This window comes from Podarcis melisellensis, assembly GCF_964234715.1.
Source record: "Podarcis melisellensis genome assembly, chromosome: 10".
Taxonomy (NCBI): Eukaryota; Metazoa; Chordata; class Lepidosauria; order Squamata; family Lacertidae; genus Podarcis; species Podarcis melisellensis.
Window position 1 is genome coordinate 32,260,599 of NC_138542.1, and position 16,869 is coordinate 32,277,467.

Genomic DNA, 16,869 nt, shown 5'->3' on the forward strand with positions numbered 1-16,869 from the left:
TATATTTTAATATCCCCATTTTTGCATATTCTGTGTTTATAAATGCAAATATACACCATCTATAATTCCTGGGTGTGGGAAAATGATCAGAAATAAGTGATGGAACCGCTGTGTCTGTTGTGTAGGTGGCTCAGTTTTAATAGTTACCAGAACTCATTAGAGAAAATAAGCAATGATAGAACAGAACTTACGTAACGTTATAGCTTTGCTGTATTTTGTACTGTGGTTTGTGTACCTTTTGACTTTTTTGAGAGATGTACTATCAAGCTAAGGAGAGGTTTTTAAAATAAACTTGAGTTACTGTAATATTTCTCTATAATTTATTCTTTATCTCGGTATGCGGTCTTAAAAGGCCATTTACAACATAAAAACAGTCTTCAATAATAAAAGTTTCTAATTAATTGAAAATGCAGTCATTAAACTGTAATGGAGTCAACTCTTTTGTTTCCTTATTTCATTAGTTTTTATCTGGCTTGGGCACAATCTGTAGTTTGCAATCCATGTTTTGCTTGTCATTCTTTCTGTAGCTGGCTGCTCTTACTTTCATAGCCCATCATTCCCAGCAGTTACCTCCCACATGGGTATGGTGGGGAAAAAACGATGTGGGGGCAAATCCATGCGGTGCCAATGTCTCACTCTTTCTCCTTCCCCTTAGACATGCAGGTGCTGCTAAATTAGTGAACAGTCCCACTTCTCGTTTCCTGTACTTAAACGGTGGGGTTAAGGAAGCCATATAATGAATGGCAGTTTTTGTCTCTGCAGTAGCCACAGAAAGAACAAAGAATTCTTAAATGTAAGAGATGGTTTGAATTCTCCCCCTGCCCCCTTTTGTATTTCTTATTTTTGTAGTATTGGACTGGGGCTATATATGGAGCTGCTGCTTTAAGCAAACTCCTGCTGTTACAGCTGAGGGAGCCCCACCATGCATCATATGTATGTATACAGTGGTACCTCTGGATACGAACGGGAGCTGTTCCGGAGCCCTGTTTGCATCCAGAAGCGAACGCAACCTGCGTCTGCGCGTGCCCAGGTCGCAATTCACCGCTTCTACGCATGCTTCATTTTGACCATCTGCACATGCGTGAGCAGCGAAACACAGAAGTAACGCGCAGCACGCAACCTGAAAATACTTATCCTGAAGCTACTTCAACCCGAGGTATGACTGTATTGCAAGAAGAAGGGGATTGAGGATGGAGCTGCTCTTGGCCTTTAAGGATAGCTACATTGATGAAACTCCTTTAGCACCCTTGACCAGTTCTGCACAGGCAGCTTGAAATGAAAGACGGCAGTTTAACAACTTTTTTAGTTTAAAGCTCATACACTTTAGTGTATAAAGTAACTGCTATTGAGGCCTCAATCCCTATGAGCACTTAACAGAGAATAAGGCCCTTTGAATTTAAAGGGGCATATGTCTAAGTGAAGATGCATGCATAGCATCAAAGCATGCCCTTTTTTCATTTAGATTTTACACATTGTTTGTGGCTTCTCTCTGTATGCTGTTAAGATCCATATTCCTGGGCTGACTATGATGTGTTTTGCCCTCTGTATGCTGTTAGAGAAGGACAGATTAAAGGAAGTGAATCTGGGTCACTTGCTTATCATAAAGGAAGGCTCAGCCCTTTAGCAACTGTACTGAGTCAGAGTTCTTTTCATGTGCTGGAGAAAGTAGTAATTCCCTTGAATTGTTGCATTAAGAGTACATTTCACCTTAACATTTTATTCTTATGGACTGGCCCTATCAAGGAGAAGCTCGTAAGGCAAATAAGCGGTCATGGAACACTCTTCTGCATCCACAGTCTTCAAAATTTAGGGAGGCAAAGGAAAAAACAACCAGTGGGAAACTTATACTGCATAACATTTTAATGTGTTTCAGTAACATTTACATCTATATCAACGTAATACTTTCCAGTTGACAAAAAGCAATTTGTGAGTATCTGTGTGCCTTTTAGTTGATTTATAAACAGAAGTGACTACTGTGGGAATGAGTTCCACTGTTTATTTATGTGTCGTGTGAAGGAGACAGAAGAAAGTACTACTCCACACAGTGCATAGTTAAACTATGCCATGGAATTTGCTTCCATGGGAGGTAGTGATGGTGACCACTTGGATGGCTTTAAAAGGAGATGAGACATTTGTTATTATTACTGCGTTTCTGATTCATTTAATTTCAGCAGAAGAAACCCCCCCCAAAAAGTAATAAAAAAAGGAAAAAAGAATTACATATTACACAATATGTTACATTAAAAAATACAATCATTGACGGACTTCCCTTCCTCTCCTTTCTTGGTTTCTTGTATATTCCACTTCGTCTCACGTTTTCTTCGTTTCCCCAGTCTTTCTCTACTCCTCCCATTAATTCTAGTTCTAACTTACACTGCTGAACATACTAAGATGAGACAAATTCATTGTCCTAGGCGCTTTTTGCAACAGGGAATTTCATTAATGCGAGCAGCTTCTGAGCTCTGGACACAGTACTGCACCTAAGATTTCAGATTAAAACTGCCACTGCTGGAAGGAACCTTTTTCTGCCTCCCCACTGCCAGCCATCCTGAAGACTGGAGAAGGGACCCTCATAAGAATATTAGGGGGGCAGGCAGGGGTAGTATGGCTTGTTTTTTCCAGCCTTCAGATGAGGACTAGACTATGTGATTTTACCAGTTTATGAGGAGCAGGCTGCAGTTTATTCATTTTCAACTTTGTATTCTTGTTATAAAAAAGTGCGCCTAGACAATCCTTTGTGGCACCTATAACCTAGGTTTAAGGTGCCATTTAGTTCCTAGCTTTCATATCTCAGTTGCTAACACTGATGCCCATATTAACTGGCAATATTTCGGTGGCTGGGTGGTTGTTGTTTTGGTTACCATCTCGCACACTAAAAAACAAAAACAAACCCAGAATACCACCTCCATCCATGCCCATGCTTGAGATTTGTATTGGCACTTGGTTGGATACTGTTGGAGACAGTGTTCTGGACTCAGTGGACCCTTGACCTGGTCAATGTATTTGGTATGTTCCCAGTAAGTAAATAAGGAGCATATAAGTAGAAGACTTGTAGCTAATTTTTGATAGCCCTTTTTTAATCCTGTAAAACATTAATTAACATTGGCAATAATACCTTGCCGTTGAAGAATTCATATATTGTTTATGTTGTATCACATTTCATAATGGCAAGGTCAATGCTTTTGAAGATCCTTTCAGTTCTGTAAGTAACATATAAATTAGCCTTTAACTTTATAGTATGTTTTTTCATTTATAGTGAAATAAAACCTATTGTGTTTGCTAAAGTTGTTGATTCCCTCAACTTTTCTAATAACTTAATCTACTTCATTTACAGGAAGTGTCCATCAAAGCTTGCTTGCTTCAACAGACACAAAAAAGTTAATGGGCAAAAGTACAGTTTTTAGGTAGGTAGATATTTTCTTAGTGTGTGTTAGGTTTTCTAGGAAAGATTTTCTAGTAATGTTTGTAAACAGATAATAAATAAAGTTTTTCACTGATAAATATTTGATCCAGTCCAGGATGGAAAAGTAACCTGAATGTTTGTAGGCAATTTTGCAATCTTTTATTTTAATACAGTGGTGCCTCGCAAGACGAAATTAATTCGTTCCGCAAGTCTCTTCGTCTTGCGAGTTTTTCGTCTTGCGATGCACGGTTTTCCATAGGAATGCATTGAAAATCAATTAATGCGTTCCTATGGAAAAAGCCTTCCCCCGACCTCTTCTGGCGGGCGGCATTTTAAAATCGCCCGGGACAGCGGAGGACTTCTCCGCTGTCCGGGGCGATTTAAAAGCCCCTGGGAAGGCAGGCAGGGGGGACAAAGGCTTTCCCGCCCGGCCGCCCGGCTTCGGGACATCGTTCCGATGCCGGGCGGCTGGGGGAGGCTTTCCTGCCCCACCGCCCGGCATCGGGACGATGCCCCGATGCCGGGCGGCTGGGGGAGGCGTTCCTGCCCCACCGCCCGGCATCGGGACGATGCCCCGATGCCGGGCGGCTGGGGGAGGCTTTCCTGCCCCACCGCCCGGCATCGGGACGATGCCCCGAAGCCGGGCGGGGGGGGGAGGCTTTCCCGCCCGGCCGCCCGGCTTCGGGACATCGTTCCGATGCCGGGCGGCTGGGGGAGGCTTTCCTGCCCCACCGCCCGGCATCGGGACGATGCCCGGAAGCCGGGCGGCTGGGGGAGGCGTTCCTGCCCCACCGCCCGGCATCGGGACGATGCCCCGATGCCGGGCGGCTGGGGGAGGCGTTCCTGCCCCACCGCCCGGCATCGGGACGATGCCCCGATGCCGGGCGGCTGGGGGAGGCTTTCCTGCCCCACCGCCCGGCATCGGGACGATGCCCCGAAGCCGGGCGGGGGGGAGGCTTTCCCGCCCGGCCGCCCGGCTTCGGGACATCGTTCCGATGCCGGGCGGCTGGGGGAGGCTTTCCTGCCCCACCGCCCGGCATCGGGACGATGCCCGGAAGCCGGGCGGCTGGGGGAGGCGTTCCTGCCCCACCGCCCGGCATCGGGACGATGCCCCGATGCCGGGCGGCTGGGGGAGGCGTTCCTGCCCCACCGCCCGGCATCGGGACGATGCCCCGAAGCCGGGCGGGGGGGGGAGAGGCTTTCCCGCCCGGCCGCCCGGCTTCGGGACATCGTTCCGATGCCGGGCGGCTGGGGGAGGCTTTCCTGCCCCACCGCCCGGCATCGGGACGATGCCCCGAAGCCGGGCGGCTGGGGGAGGCGTTCCTGCCCCACCGCCCGGCATCGGGATGATGCCCCGAAGCCGGGCGGGGGGGGGGAGGCTTTCCCGCCCGGCCGCCCGGCTTCGGGCCATCGTTCCGATGCCGGGCGGCTGGGGGAGGCTTTCCTGCCCCACCGCCCGGCATCGGGACGATGCCCCGAAGCCGGGCGGCTGGGGGAGGCGTTCCTGCCCCACCGCCCGGCATCGGGATGATGCCCCGAAGCCGGGCGGGGGGGGAGGCTTTCCCGCCCGGCCGCCCGGCTTCGGGACATCGTTCCGATGCCGGGCGGCTGGGGGAGGCGTTCCTGCCCCACCGCCCGGCATCGGGACGATGCCCCGAAGCCGGGCGGGGGGGGAGGCTTTCCCGCCCGGCCGCCCGGCTTCGGGACATCGTTCCGATGCCGGGCGGCTGGGGGAGGCGTTCCTGCCCCACCGCCCGGCATCGGGACGATGCCCGGAAGCCGGGCGGCTGGGGGAGGCGTTCCTGCCCCACCGCCCGGCATCGGGATGATGCCCCGAAGCCGGGCGGGGGGGGAGGCTTCAAAAGCCGTCCGGGGGCTTTTAAATCGCCCCGGACAGTCCCGGGGCGATTTAAAAGCCCCCGGTTAGGCAGGCAGGGGGGGCAAAAGTCTTTGCCCCCCCTGCCTGCCTTCAAAAGCCGTCCGGGATAGCGGGAAGCGCTTCCCTGCTATCCCGGACCGCTTTTAAAATGCTGGCGGTGGGGAGCAAAGCCTTTCGCCCCCGCCGGCCTTCCTGGACCTCTTCTGAAGTCCGGAGGGGGGGGAAGGCTTTGCTCCCCACCGCCAGCATTTAAAAAAAGGTCCCCGAGATTTCCCTATGGGCTTTCGTCTTGCGATGCAAGCCCATAGGGAAAATCGTCTAGCGAAGCGTCGCAAAAACCGAAAAACCCTTTCGTCTTGCGGGTTTTTCGTCTTGCGAGGCATTCGTCTAGCGGGGCACCACTGTATATTTTTTGTTGAACTTTGCATATAATGGCAATTCAGTATTGTGGAGGGTTTGTAAGATGAGTGTTTTTCTTGTGAAAACATTTTGGAATACTTGGGACGGGGGAAATGCCCAAATGGGAAGTTTGCTTCCAATATTATAGCTCTAATAAGTCAAATTGCTGCTTTTAAACTGAGTTGGTAACACTTTGTTGTGGTTGAATTACCGTTTTAGTTAGTCATAACTGAAGTGTACCCTGTGTACATTTTTGTACATTATTTTAGTGGTTTTGCCATTGGCATTTTTGAAGCCACCTTGAGTGCCCATTGGGCCATTTGTTAAAAGGTATGTTTATTCAATGTATTTATTTGAACCTTAATATTAAAGTGTTTATTCAGTTCCTCTCACTGATCCAACATTTGAGACTGCATGCACATAACTCTTCAGGGAAAAGCACTGCTCAGCTGTTTGGAAGTAGGAGTAGGCAATTTTTTTCAGTTCCTTGCTTTTCCATCCTGTTCCAGCCAAGCAGTTGAACAGCTGGATTTTCAGATTTTTGGAAGGGGCTTTCCACACGAAGCCCTGATTGATGCACATGTGTTCCTTTTTTTGAGATTAGGATAACTGTCTGGTATTTGTGCTAACATATTGTGATGGAAAACCTGTTCAGCCTTAAGAACCCTCTTGACCTTAACAGTCCTATGTATTGCTTACACAGGAGTAAATCCCACTGTGCTTGCTTACTTCCTGATAAGCATGCATAGGATTGAAGACTTAGAGCAGGATTCATTGAAGACATTTGCTAGTGCAGCAGGGATTTCTCCCTTCCCTGTCCCCTGTGTATCACCCAAATTGGGCTCTGGTGGGGCTGGGAGAACCAGAAGGACAATATGGGAACGGGGGGGGGGGGGGGAGAGATGTTCCATCTGGCAAGTTGAAAAGCTTGTTGTGCTGGAATGATTGCCACAGAGCTGCATTGAATCCCAGCAAGTTCAAAACCTCATGAGTTCTGCTTACTTGAGGGAAATCGCTTCCATATGTACCTGCATGTCTCCTTTGATCTCTTTCGGAAGTGGTGCACCGTATGCCACCACTATTGGAATATTTTAAAGCTATGTCCTAATATCTTTGATTAAAGAGTTATTCAGGGAAATGTCTTCAGAGAGTTGTAGGTGGTAGACCTCCCTTTTATAAGTATAAGAGAGCAAAGTTTTGATGAGAAGACTCTCCCTCAGAGGAAAAATATTTCAAATTCCTAAGAGTCTGCATCATGTACTAAGGACATTACCCTGAGCAAACTTGAGGGAGAGCAAGAATGCCAAATTGTTTGGTGTCAGAAGCAAATGTTAAGCTGTTTGGAGGAAATGTACAGAATTCCCGTCCGCCCTCCCAGCTCCAATCTATAATTAATCAGACATGATTTGAATTAAATATCTTCAAAGAGGAGTCTTACAGTTTGTAACCTTAAACACGAGATATCTAAAATCTGAATATGATTTTTGCCTTCCCTTAAAGAGCTTGTTATTCTTACAAAATCTGTTCTGCCCTTTTATGACTTCTCAGACAAGATGTAAACTACTGTTGAACAGATCATATACTAACTACCCCATTATGACAACATCTTTCTCTTAGCTGCTGTTACCACAGCCATGTGGCTATTTGTATGCCTATACTTGGGAATGCAAATCCCTAGTCTTGGCTGGGGAGGGATACTCAAGTTAATATTTTCCCTTGCCACTTAGAGATGCTTCAGGTTTCACTCTTTCTTCCCTTGTGGGAATGCACATGGAGGCAATTCTCATGATGAAAATAAAAATGATGAGAGTGCCTAAACCACACTGGCTTGTGGGACAGACCTAGTTTTTCCAAGAATTCCAGAAGTAGGTTCATATATCTCGTTTATACTTGTGAATAAACTCCAGTATAAGTTATTGCTAATAATACCTATTTCAAAAGCTGTGCTTGTTAAGAAGTAGCCATCAGTAGATGGAGTACGGGTGAGGAATTGCTACAATTTCTTAGTTTTGGTGGAATGAGTAAAGATTTATAGTTCTTTGAATTTAAGAAAATCTTACAATTTAAATCCTTTAAAAACAGCCATAGAAGAATACAGTATAGGAAAACTGGGAGGCTAGAACTAATTATCACTGGAGGAAGAAAGTACTTTGATCTTGAGACTGAGGCTGGGAAGGTAAAAATCGTGCCTAATGGAAGATTCTTCAAAGAGAGCAAGCATTAGCGTAACATGTGTGAAATGACAATGCTATTATTGCTCCACTCCCTGCTCCAAAAAGGAGGAAATTATATTTTCCTTTGGCTAAATATGGCAACTCCGCTCAGGAGATGGGTGGACTATCATTGTCTCTATAGTTGATGTTTCAAATGGGGAAACATTCCATGAAAGTTCCTTATGTTTACTAGGCAACCTTGGCATTATCGGATCATAGAGTTGGAAGGGACCCTGCGGATCACCTTAGTCCAACCCCTTGCAATGTGGGACTATGCAGCTGCCCCATATGGGAATCAAACCTGCGGTCTTGGCATTATTAGCACCACACTCTAACCAACTGAGCTATCCAGGCCTGAGTGATGTATCGATAAGTCGCCCAGACCCGGTTTGAGGACCAGAGCATGATGGTGCCTTCACCTGGCAATATATTGCAGGTGAGGCTTGCTTGGGCCTCCTTCCTTTCTGCACCAAAGGTACAGCACAAACTTTTCTGAGGAACAAGATCAAACTTAAATCTGCCGTGGTTACTGATTTATGTCTATGCTGGCAGTTTGTAACTTTAAGTGCAAGTATTGATAACTACATTGGGACGCAGGTGGCGCTGTGGGTTAAAGCCTCAGCGCCTAGGACTTGCTGATCGAAAGGTCGGCGGTTCGAATCCTTGCGGCGGGGTGCGCTCCCGCTGCTCGGTCCCAGCGCCTGCCAACCTAGCAGTTCGAAAGCACCTCCGGGTGCAAGTAGATAAATAGGGCCCGCTTACCAGCGGGAAGGTAAACGGCGTTTCCGTGTGCAGCTCTGGCTCGCCAGAGCAGCGATGTCACGCTGGCCCCGTGACCCGGAAGTGTCTCTGGACAGCGCTGGCCCCTGGCCTCTTAAGTGAGATGGGCGCACAACCCCAGAGTCTGTCAAGACTGGCCCGTACGGGCAGGGGTACCTTTACCTTTACCTTTTATTGATAACTACAAAGCAACTCTGCCTTTTTTATTTTTAGTGAGGGTAATGCAATGGTAGTAATAGTAGTGTAGGGTAGTGTTATAATCAGAAGGGAGTAAGTTGGCAAAGAACATTCTTTCTGGCTTCACTGCATGGAAGATTACCTTGGTTGACTCTACTCTTCTTCACCCTTGCTAGGAGCAGCAGCTGCCACCAGTAATTTCTCAGCTCATCATCACTTTGCTCAGCTAGAGTAAAAGAGGAGATAATCCCCTTAGCCTGTTAAATACTGCATTCCATTTTGTAGGTGATTTGTGAGCCAATTGTGAAGTGAGAGCGCTACCTAAGTGTATTGGGAAAACCTGGAATTTACTTTTGTGTGAAATAAAAATTAGAGGAGTGAAGGGGGGGACTGTGGATTCCATCCTACTCACCCCCAAAAAGGCTTTCTTGTTTGTTTTCAGGGGAAAATGGATTATGGAATATTTTCTTTTAGAATGATGGGGGGGGGGGAATGTTTAAGCCAAGGTGTTCATATATTTATACCCCTGAAATGATTTCTAAAAGCTATGTAACACAAAGGCTTTCTGTAAGACTATGTACAGTGTCAGATCATTGCAGCTCCTGTGCACTGAGGACAAACAAGTCCTGAGTTGTAAACAGAGACTACTACTATCAACCTTAAGAGCAAGATGCATTTGTGCCTCTGGGGCACTGCCATTGTCACAGGAGGAGGAGGAGGAGGAGGAGGAAGGTTTTAGTGCCTCCTTTGCTTGTGGGCTTCCTCTTGTTGGCATAGTTGGTGCATCTGTTTCTGTCCTTGACTAGGCCTCAAAGGACTGGAGCATAGTACAGGGCAACAAAAAAGAGCTGAAAGTGTACTTAAATTACCTGTACGGTATATTTATTGAATCTTTCTTGCTTAGTCCCCCCTTTTTCTCAACTGTTTTTATGGAAATAAGTGTTTTATGTCTGCTTGACATTGTGAAGTACTGTAGGATACATAATAATTTTATTTGTTTTACTAATGTTGTTTTGTTTCTTCTGTTTTTATCGGTTTTTGCCTGCTCCTCATAAACTAGCAGAACCAAAGAGGTTCCTTATAGCTCAGGTTCCTTACAGTTCAGCAGTTTGTAGCTCAGTTTGTAACAAAAAAATAAAAAGTAACTTCAGTTTCGAATTATTGTCTGACTAAACTGTTCTTTTAATATACCAAACATATATACCAAGATATAAATAATACAGTCTGTGTTCCTAACGTAAGGAAATTGCTTTTAATCTGTAATGGGGGAGAGAGAGAGAGAGAGAGAGAGAGAGAGAGAGAGAGAGAGAGAGAGAGAGAGAGAGAAAACTTTCACTGAACATTAGTGGCTGGATATAAAAGAAGCTGGCCTAAGGAGGACATCATCATATATGACTTTGTTTTATCACTGTCTGGGCCCTTCATTGCTACAGTACTCCAAACACACATCCCTGTTGGTAAAGAATTAAGAATGTTACAACTAAGCAGAGATTTGTATTGTATGCATTTCTTAGCTTCCACTGCCCATTAACAAAGTAGGTATAATAGTTGCCTACTTCAAATAGTTGCCTATTTGTGAGGACATACAAGTAGTAAATTAATTTGTGCATTTTTAGGAACACAAGGCAATTGATTATTTAATAGTAGTGTGTACAAATGAGTGGTGTAGACTGCAGTCCTATATCCACTTGGGAGTAACTCCCATTGAACTTCTGAGTAGGCATGTATAGATCAAACTGTTAACCATCAATAGCTAGGGAACTGGTTTGCTGTTCTGCACTGTAGAATTTTGGTTTGAGAGAAGCTATACATTGTGCTGGGTTTAACACGTTTTGTTTTGTGGAGCTGGAGGTGCTACATAAGAATGAGTATGATTAGGTTCAGATGTGTAACACTAAACTATGGCTTCTATGCTTCTGCTCCCTTCTTTGTCACAGCCACAAGAAGATTGGAAACTTTCATTTCTGTTTTCAGCTAACTGGTGATCATTTTAGCCAAAACCAGAAATGTGGTTAACTTCAACTGTGGTTTAGGGAAACAAATCCTGGTTTAAGTTTGGTTGATTCCCAAATGAGAGATTCAAATATAATGAGTAACTTTGGTTTTCAACAAACAAATAGAAGCAAATGCTTCCTCTTGCCTGTGGTAGAGGTGTATTACAGAAAACCATAGTTTAGCAAATTGTTAGAACTGCAGTATGTATGTGTGTTTTTAAGCATCATTAAATTCAGGAATTGCTTTACTTTTGTTCCAGAGATTAATGCCATATTCTTATAATGTAGGTGACAAACAGCATGTTTGGTGCTTCAAGAAAGAAGTTTGTAGAGGGAGTCGACAGTGACTACCACGATGAAAACATGTACTACGGCCAGCCTTCGATGTTCCCACATCGATCAGAAAAAGATGTAAGTTTTTATTTACACTAACTTATTTTTTCCATTTTTTAAACTGGTTAAAAATACATGATTTTGTAATCAGGGATACCAGAGTTAATTGGCTTGAATTACCATACATGCTGCACAGAATGTGCATAAGTGTTCACACTTGCGATAGATTGGAAAACTCAAGTCCTCAAGTGTAGATCTAACCATTAACTGGAAAAATTGGCATTTGTGGCTAGCATTTAACATATTTAGTGCTATAATCAGATTTCCAGCCACCACCTTATTTATTCGTGTAAGCATTTTTGCTCTAACTTTCCAATATGTATGTATTACTCAAGGGAGCTTTTGCAGATTAAAATTCACAATAAAATAGTAATATGAAAGAAAACACAACAAAAGCAGGCACAGTAGGCAAAATCTCTTGGGGAAAAAACCTGAAAAATATTTGATATCATGTTTAGGTGTACACATGGTACTTGAGTGTTTGCAAGCTCCACGTTTGTGCCACACAGATCTGTGGCAATGCATGCCCTTCAGCTAACTAGGAACTATAAAATGGGTAGGCTGTTCTTGCGCCAGACCTGAGTGCCTTGTGAAGCTATCACACAGGACATGAAGGAAATAATCTTCTACAATTATTCAGAATATGAAGTTTATTGCTCTGCTGCCTGTAAATATGGAGGCCCCATTTTGCCTCCAGTCATTCCTGAAAGCTTTTATAATGCGCCTATTCATAGTCCAGTGGCTCTTTTGCACTAAATGCAAACTAGGGATCACTCCAAACATTCCAGTATTCAGTTTTTCAGAGAGATAGAAATGCTGTTTATGCTCATGGAGCTTTTCATTGGCATATGACTGTGTGGTTGATCATCCTTGATAATAAGTCCATCCAATCCCCCCTCTGGTTCTTTGTCCCAGTCCCCATGCCAGAAATACTTACATTCTTGAGGCATTTCTTATACATCAGTGGCCTGAGAAAGGAAAAATAAAATCACTTTTCCAATTTCCAAAAAGCTTTTCTGCTTAGTTACTTCGTGGTGACCTGCCTACTGGTGACAAAGTTCTCAGTGGGCTAGTTTTCAGTGAGGTGGCAAGCCTATTGTTGGGCAGTACCACTTCAGACTACAAGTGGAAGAAAGTTCATATGACTGAATACCCCTCTGTTTTGAAAAAATAAATAAACCTGGAAAGCTAAACTAGAACACCCTGTCATACAGTTATCTATGTAGAGAGATGCTTTATGTACAGGAGCAATTGATGAGGTAAACTTCCACCTGCAGTCTGAGCGAAACAGCTCAGACTGAGAACTAGGTCAATGATACTTAGTGAGTCAGATAATCTCTGTTAGGTTTATTGTGCTGATAACAAGTCAGAATGCAGAAAATGTGCACATTACTGCACATATGTCATAGAACCATTTTTTTCTGTGAGTTTTGAATAATAATTTTGGATGTTAGAAATTTATGGTGAATTGAGAGTATTAATAAATCATGGATAGCCTTGCATTCTGAGTGTCACATTGAGAAATTTCCTCCCTTTCATGTCAAATTGTTTTATTAAATGTGATTATTTTGAATTAGAGCCTGAATAGCTTATTAGTATTTTTTTTCTTTGGGTACTATTGCTCATCTAACTATTTCCAGAATTTTCCCCATGTGCATTCCTATTTGCATCTGTGTTTATGGAGCTTTCCAACCTCCCCCTTTCCTCCTGCAACTTCCTGTGGTGCCTTGGGAGCTTCCCAGTCTTTCTCAACCTCAATCTTTTAGAGCATATTTTGTAGGAGGGGGCACTTGCGAGCTTCTGTGCAGAAGCACAAGTGCTGCCTTCGTAACTTCAGATACTTCCTGTATGTTCCATTATCTGTTCTGTTAGTGGTGTTCACTAGCTTAGAGAACCTTCCTAATCTCAGTTTACTAAAACTGAGTCCTTGTACGCAGCTCCATATAGCAAAATGTAACTAACAATAGTCCTATTCAGGCAAAAGCTTGTGGGTATAAAGTGGGGAGGGCACATGCACACAGGGCACCACTCCCAGTGACTGCTGGTTCTGCTTCCGAACTTCTGGTGTTAAATGCAAGATCCAAAGAAGGGCGATTCTAAGCTGAACATGCTTAGAAGCATCTTCTTAGCCAAGAACCCTTGTTATTACTTCTACACATCTTCATATGAGCACGCTTAGAACCCCACTTCAGACCTACGCACCCAACACACAAAGAAAGTTCGAAGGGTGCCAGAGTTCACTGGGAGGTTGGGAGCAGGGCCTTCTCTCCCCAAACACATGAATTGCAGTTAAAACTTGCCTGCAGTAGATTATTTGAGATTGATTTCGCAACTGCCTTCATTAATTTTCTTAAAGAAATACTTTATTATTCTATCCTTGACCGACTCTTTATTTACCATTTTAGATGCTGGCATCACCTTCAACATCAGGTCAGCTGTCTCAGTTTGGGGCAAGTTTATACGGGCATCAAAGTAAGTATTCTATTCTAAGTTATATGTGAATGTACAGGCTTGTATAAGTTGTTTTGAAAACATGCTGGCTTAATGTTGCTTTTTCTTTGCCTACCACCGTGATTTCAGTGTATCTTTCGATTCTTGTTTTTTTAACCAACTCCTGAAAGGTCAATGGAGTGCAACATACATTTCTATTGGCCTACCTTCTATCCCCCCCTGTGAAAAACTTTTTTATGAAGTTTTTCACAGTTATAACAGATATAACATGGGGGGGGGGGAGAAAACACACAAGAGAAAACACATTACTAAAAAATAAAAACATTTTCTTTGACACATATCACTTGAAAAACCCAAATTATCTTACCTTGTTAATTGACTTCCTCGAATCCCTCCCTTCTGAATTTCATTGTATCTGTGTATAACAGCTCTCCAATATCATTCTACAACTAAAATTATTTCCAACTATGAACTATCTTCTTCTCTTTTCTTAATATTCTAAATTCAACTTACTTACAATTGAATCTAATTTTAATCCTCGGCCTGTTTGGTACTTTCAAGTGACTTCTAGTTATTTATATTACAGTATTTACTTAAATAGTCATTAAATTTCAGTCTTCTTGATATTCCTCTTCTTTCTGGTCACGGATTCTTCCAGTCAGGTCGGCTAGCTCCAAAAAGTCCAACATCCTCATCTGCCATTCTTCCACCGTTGGAATCTCTTGGGATTTCCAATTTTTAGCTAACAGCAGTCTGTCTAATAGGGAGGTTTTCCTAGGTTACAAGAGGCTGAATATCCTCTATGGGGCAGTGGATTTTTTCTCCCATAGGCCTAGTTCACACACCACAATAAACCATAGTTATAATAAACTATGGTTTAATGTGAACAAGCTTGGTCCTGGTGCATGCTGCTGAAATTGCATCTTTTCTGCTCTTGTTGCTGCTGTCTTGCCTGGAAATAGGGCATGTAGCTTGTATTATCTGAATCTGGCCTCGTGGTTTATTTCTCTGTGAACAAACCATGATCAGAAACCAGCTTGGCTTACCACTTGTGGTTTGTTGGGAGGAAACAGAATCATGTGGTTTGTTTCAGCAACATACGGGACTATACAGCATACAACTTGCTTCCTGGCAGTGTGGCAAGAGTGAGAGAAGAAGGAAGTGCATGCAATTTCAGCATTGTACAACAAGCACATTGCTCAGTCACATTAAACAATAGTCTGTTTTAACTATGGTTTGATGTGAAGTGCAAATCAGGTTATATAGCTATTAAATACAGCTGATTTTTCATGAATTTTGGGGTTTGCAACCTCTCCTTGACTCTAAAATGAAAAACAGCTGGGCTGAATTTATTAGTTTAGTGGATATCTGGAAATAATTCAGTAGGTCAGGATTATTTCCAAGTCTGGATAAACTGCCAACAGGAATTAAAAGTGAAAGTAGACAAAAGCAACTCCTTTGCCTTACAAGACTGTCTAGGAATTTATCTTCATTTCAGCAGGCAAATGTAGAAATCTCTTAACTGCCCACAAGAAATTCTCCCCGTGGTGCAACAATGTGCTAATACTTCCCCACTTCATAGTAGCCAGCTATGATATAATAAAGACAGAATTGCTCTCATGATTACTAACATCTAATTCCTCACAACTAAGGTGTTTTAGGATTCCACATTTTAAAAGAAATAAATACCAATCATGTTGATAGCTTGATGTGCTATTTCTTTTCATACCCATATTCATGAGCAGGAAGGCATGGCGGTATTTGTGGCACAAATTTTCCCTGTGAAGAGCAAGCAGGAGTAGCAAACAGTAGGAAGCCTGGCTAGACAATTCAGGTGATAATGTTGGTTTTGGCACATGAAGCCACAGCTCCCAGTGCAGAACAAAGGCTAATCACAGCCCTAGCCCAAACTGTTGGAGGCCTGAGGAGTCAGACTCACATGGATGAATGGGTCTCTGCTGTCAGGGATATTGGCAATGCTCATTCAGGGAAATGGCTAGGTGCAAACCTTTTAAGATCTTTGCTAGAGCTCCCCGTGGCAAAACAAAAGACACATATGCACTGCCTTTTAATTGACTTTAATATTGTACCAATTAATCGGCATTTTCAACATTAATATAAATAGTGCAGAATTTTGAAAGTAATGACTTAAATGTTATTTCTTGGGCATAATGAATGTTCCAGGGTGTGGTTTTCACTTTGATTTTCCACTTATTTTTTCACTAATAATATAGAAGGTATTGCAATGTAAATATAGTCTACTCTTTAAGAAGCCTATTTCTTTGTTGACTGAAAATGGAAAGTGAAAAGTTTTACCAAGGGCATGCCTTCTCCTTTTCCAAGTGCTTTTTAATATTATGCAGATCTATCTCTGAAACCGTGATTTACAGCAATAGTCCAAAATGAAATCAAACCCAGCAGCAGACCCTAAAAAGAGCCACAGCATGTTGAGATAAACAGTACTTACCATATTCAAAATTCCAAGTTATGCAGACACGTAGGAATCAGTTAAATATATTTTATGACGATGAAGATTAAAACAACCTATAAGCCACTCCAAAATAAATACATACCAACTGATGCATGTAAAAGAACTGTTGATTGCTCTTAGGCAAACCAATATTAACAGCTTCTTTCACAACACATAGAGTGTTGTAAAACTGATGACAGTACATATTTTTTTCCCATTCTGATCTTCCATTCTTTTTAAATTTGAGTAGTCCCAGTTTGCATACTGCACATGAAGAAATGTTTCTATATTTTCAAACAAATGTGTCACATGCAATGGATCAATGGCAAATCAGTAGGTTTGCCACTTGAATATTTAATACATTACCTTTAACAAGGGCAAATAAGTTTAAAGTTGGGGGCATGTATATCAACAAAGTTGGGTAAAACAAAAGCCCATATTTACCCCTGCTTAACATATAGGTATATAGTCTTTTTTGTTATACCTTTAGGTGGCTTGGTTTTTGGAATATAGAAACTTCTCTGCAGAAGTTTGTGGTACTTCAGATGGTCTAGACGCCAAATAAAACTTCATAACATACTCATTGTGTCCATATTCACAGATGTGTTGCAAAAGAGGAGAATGAACCTTGACTGCAGTTTGTAGTTAGCAAGGAGAGACCTTATACATAACCTTGGGTTCGAATGACACAATAAGCCAAACCTTGATTT

General features: G+C 43.2%; 1 protein-coding gene across 7 annotated transcripts in view; it reads left to right on the top strand.

The window, feature by feature from the left end:
- CNOT2 (CCR4-NOT transcription complex subunit 2) overlaps positions 1 to 16,869 on the top strand; it is a 57,759-nt gene that overhangs the window by 24,174 nt on the left and 16,716 nt on the right. For 3 of the 7 annotated variants that reach the window (XM_081928070.1, XM_081928069.1, XM_081928067.1), the window contains exons 2-3: positions 11,134 to 11,256; positions 13,644 to 13,710. In XM_081928070.1, the coding sequence (XP_081784196.1) occupies positions 11,146 to 11,256; positions 13,644 to 13,710 (178 nt within the window). In that variant the 5' untranslated portion in view covers positions 11,134 to 11,145. The other 4 variants (XM_081928064.1, XM_081928065.1, XM_081928066.1 and 1 more) reach the window with 3 other exon arrangements.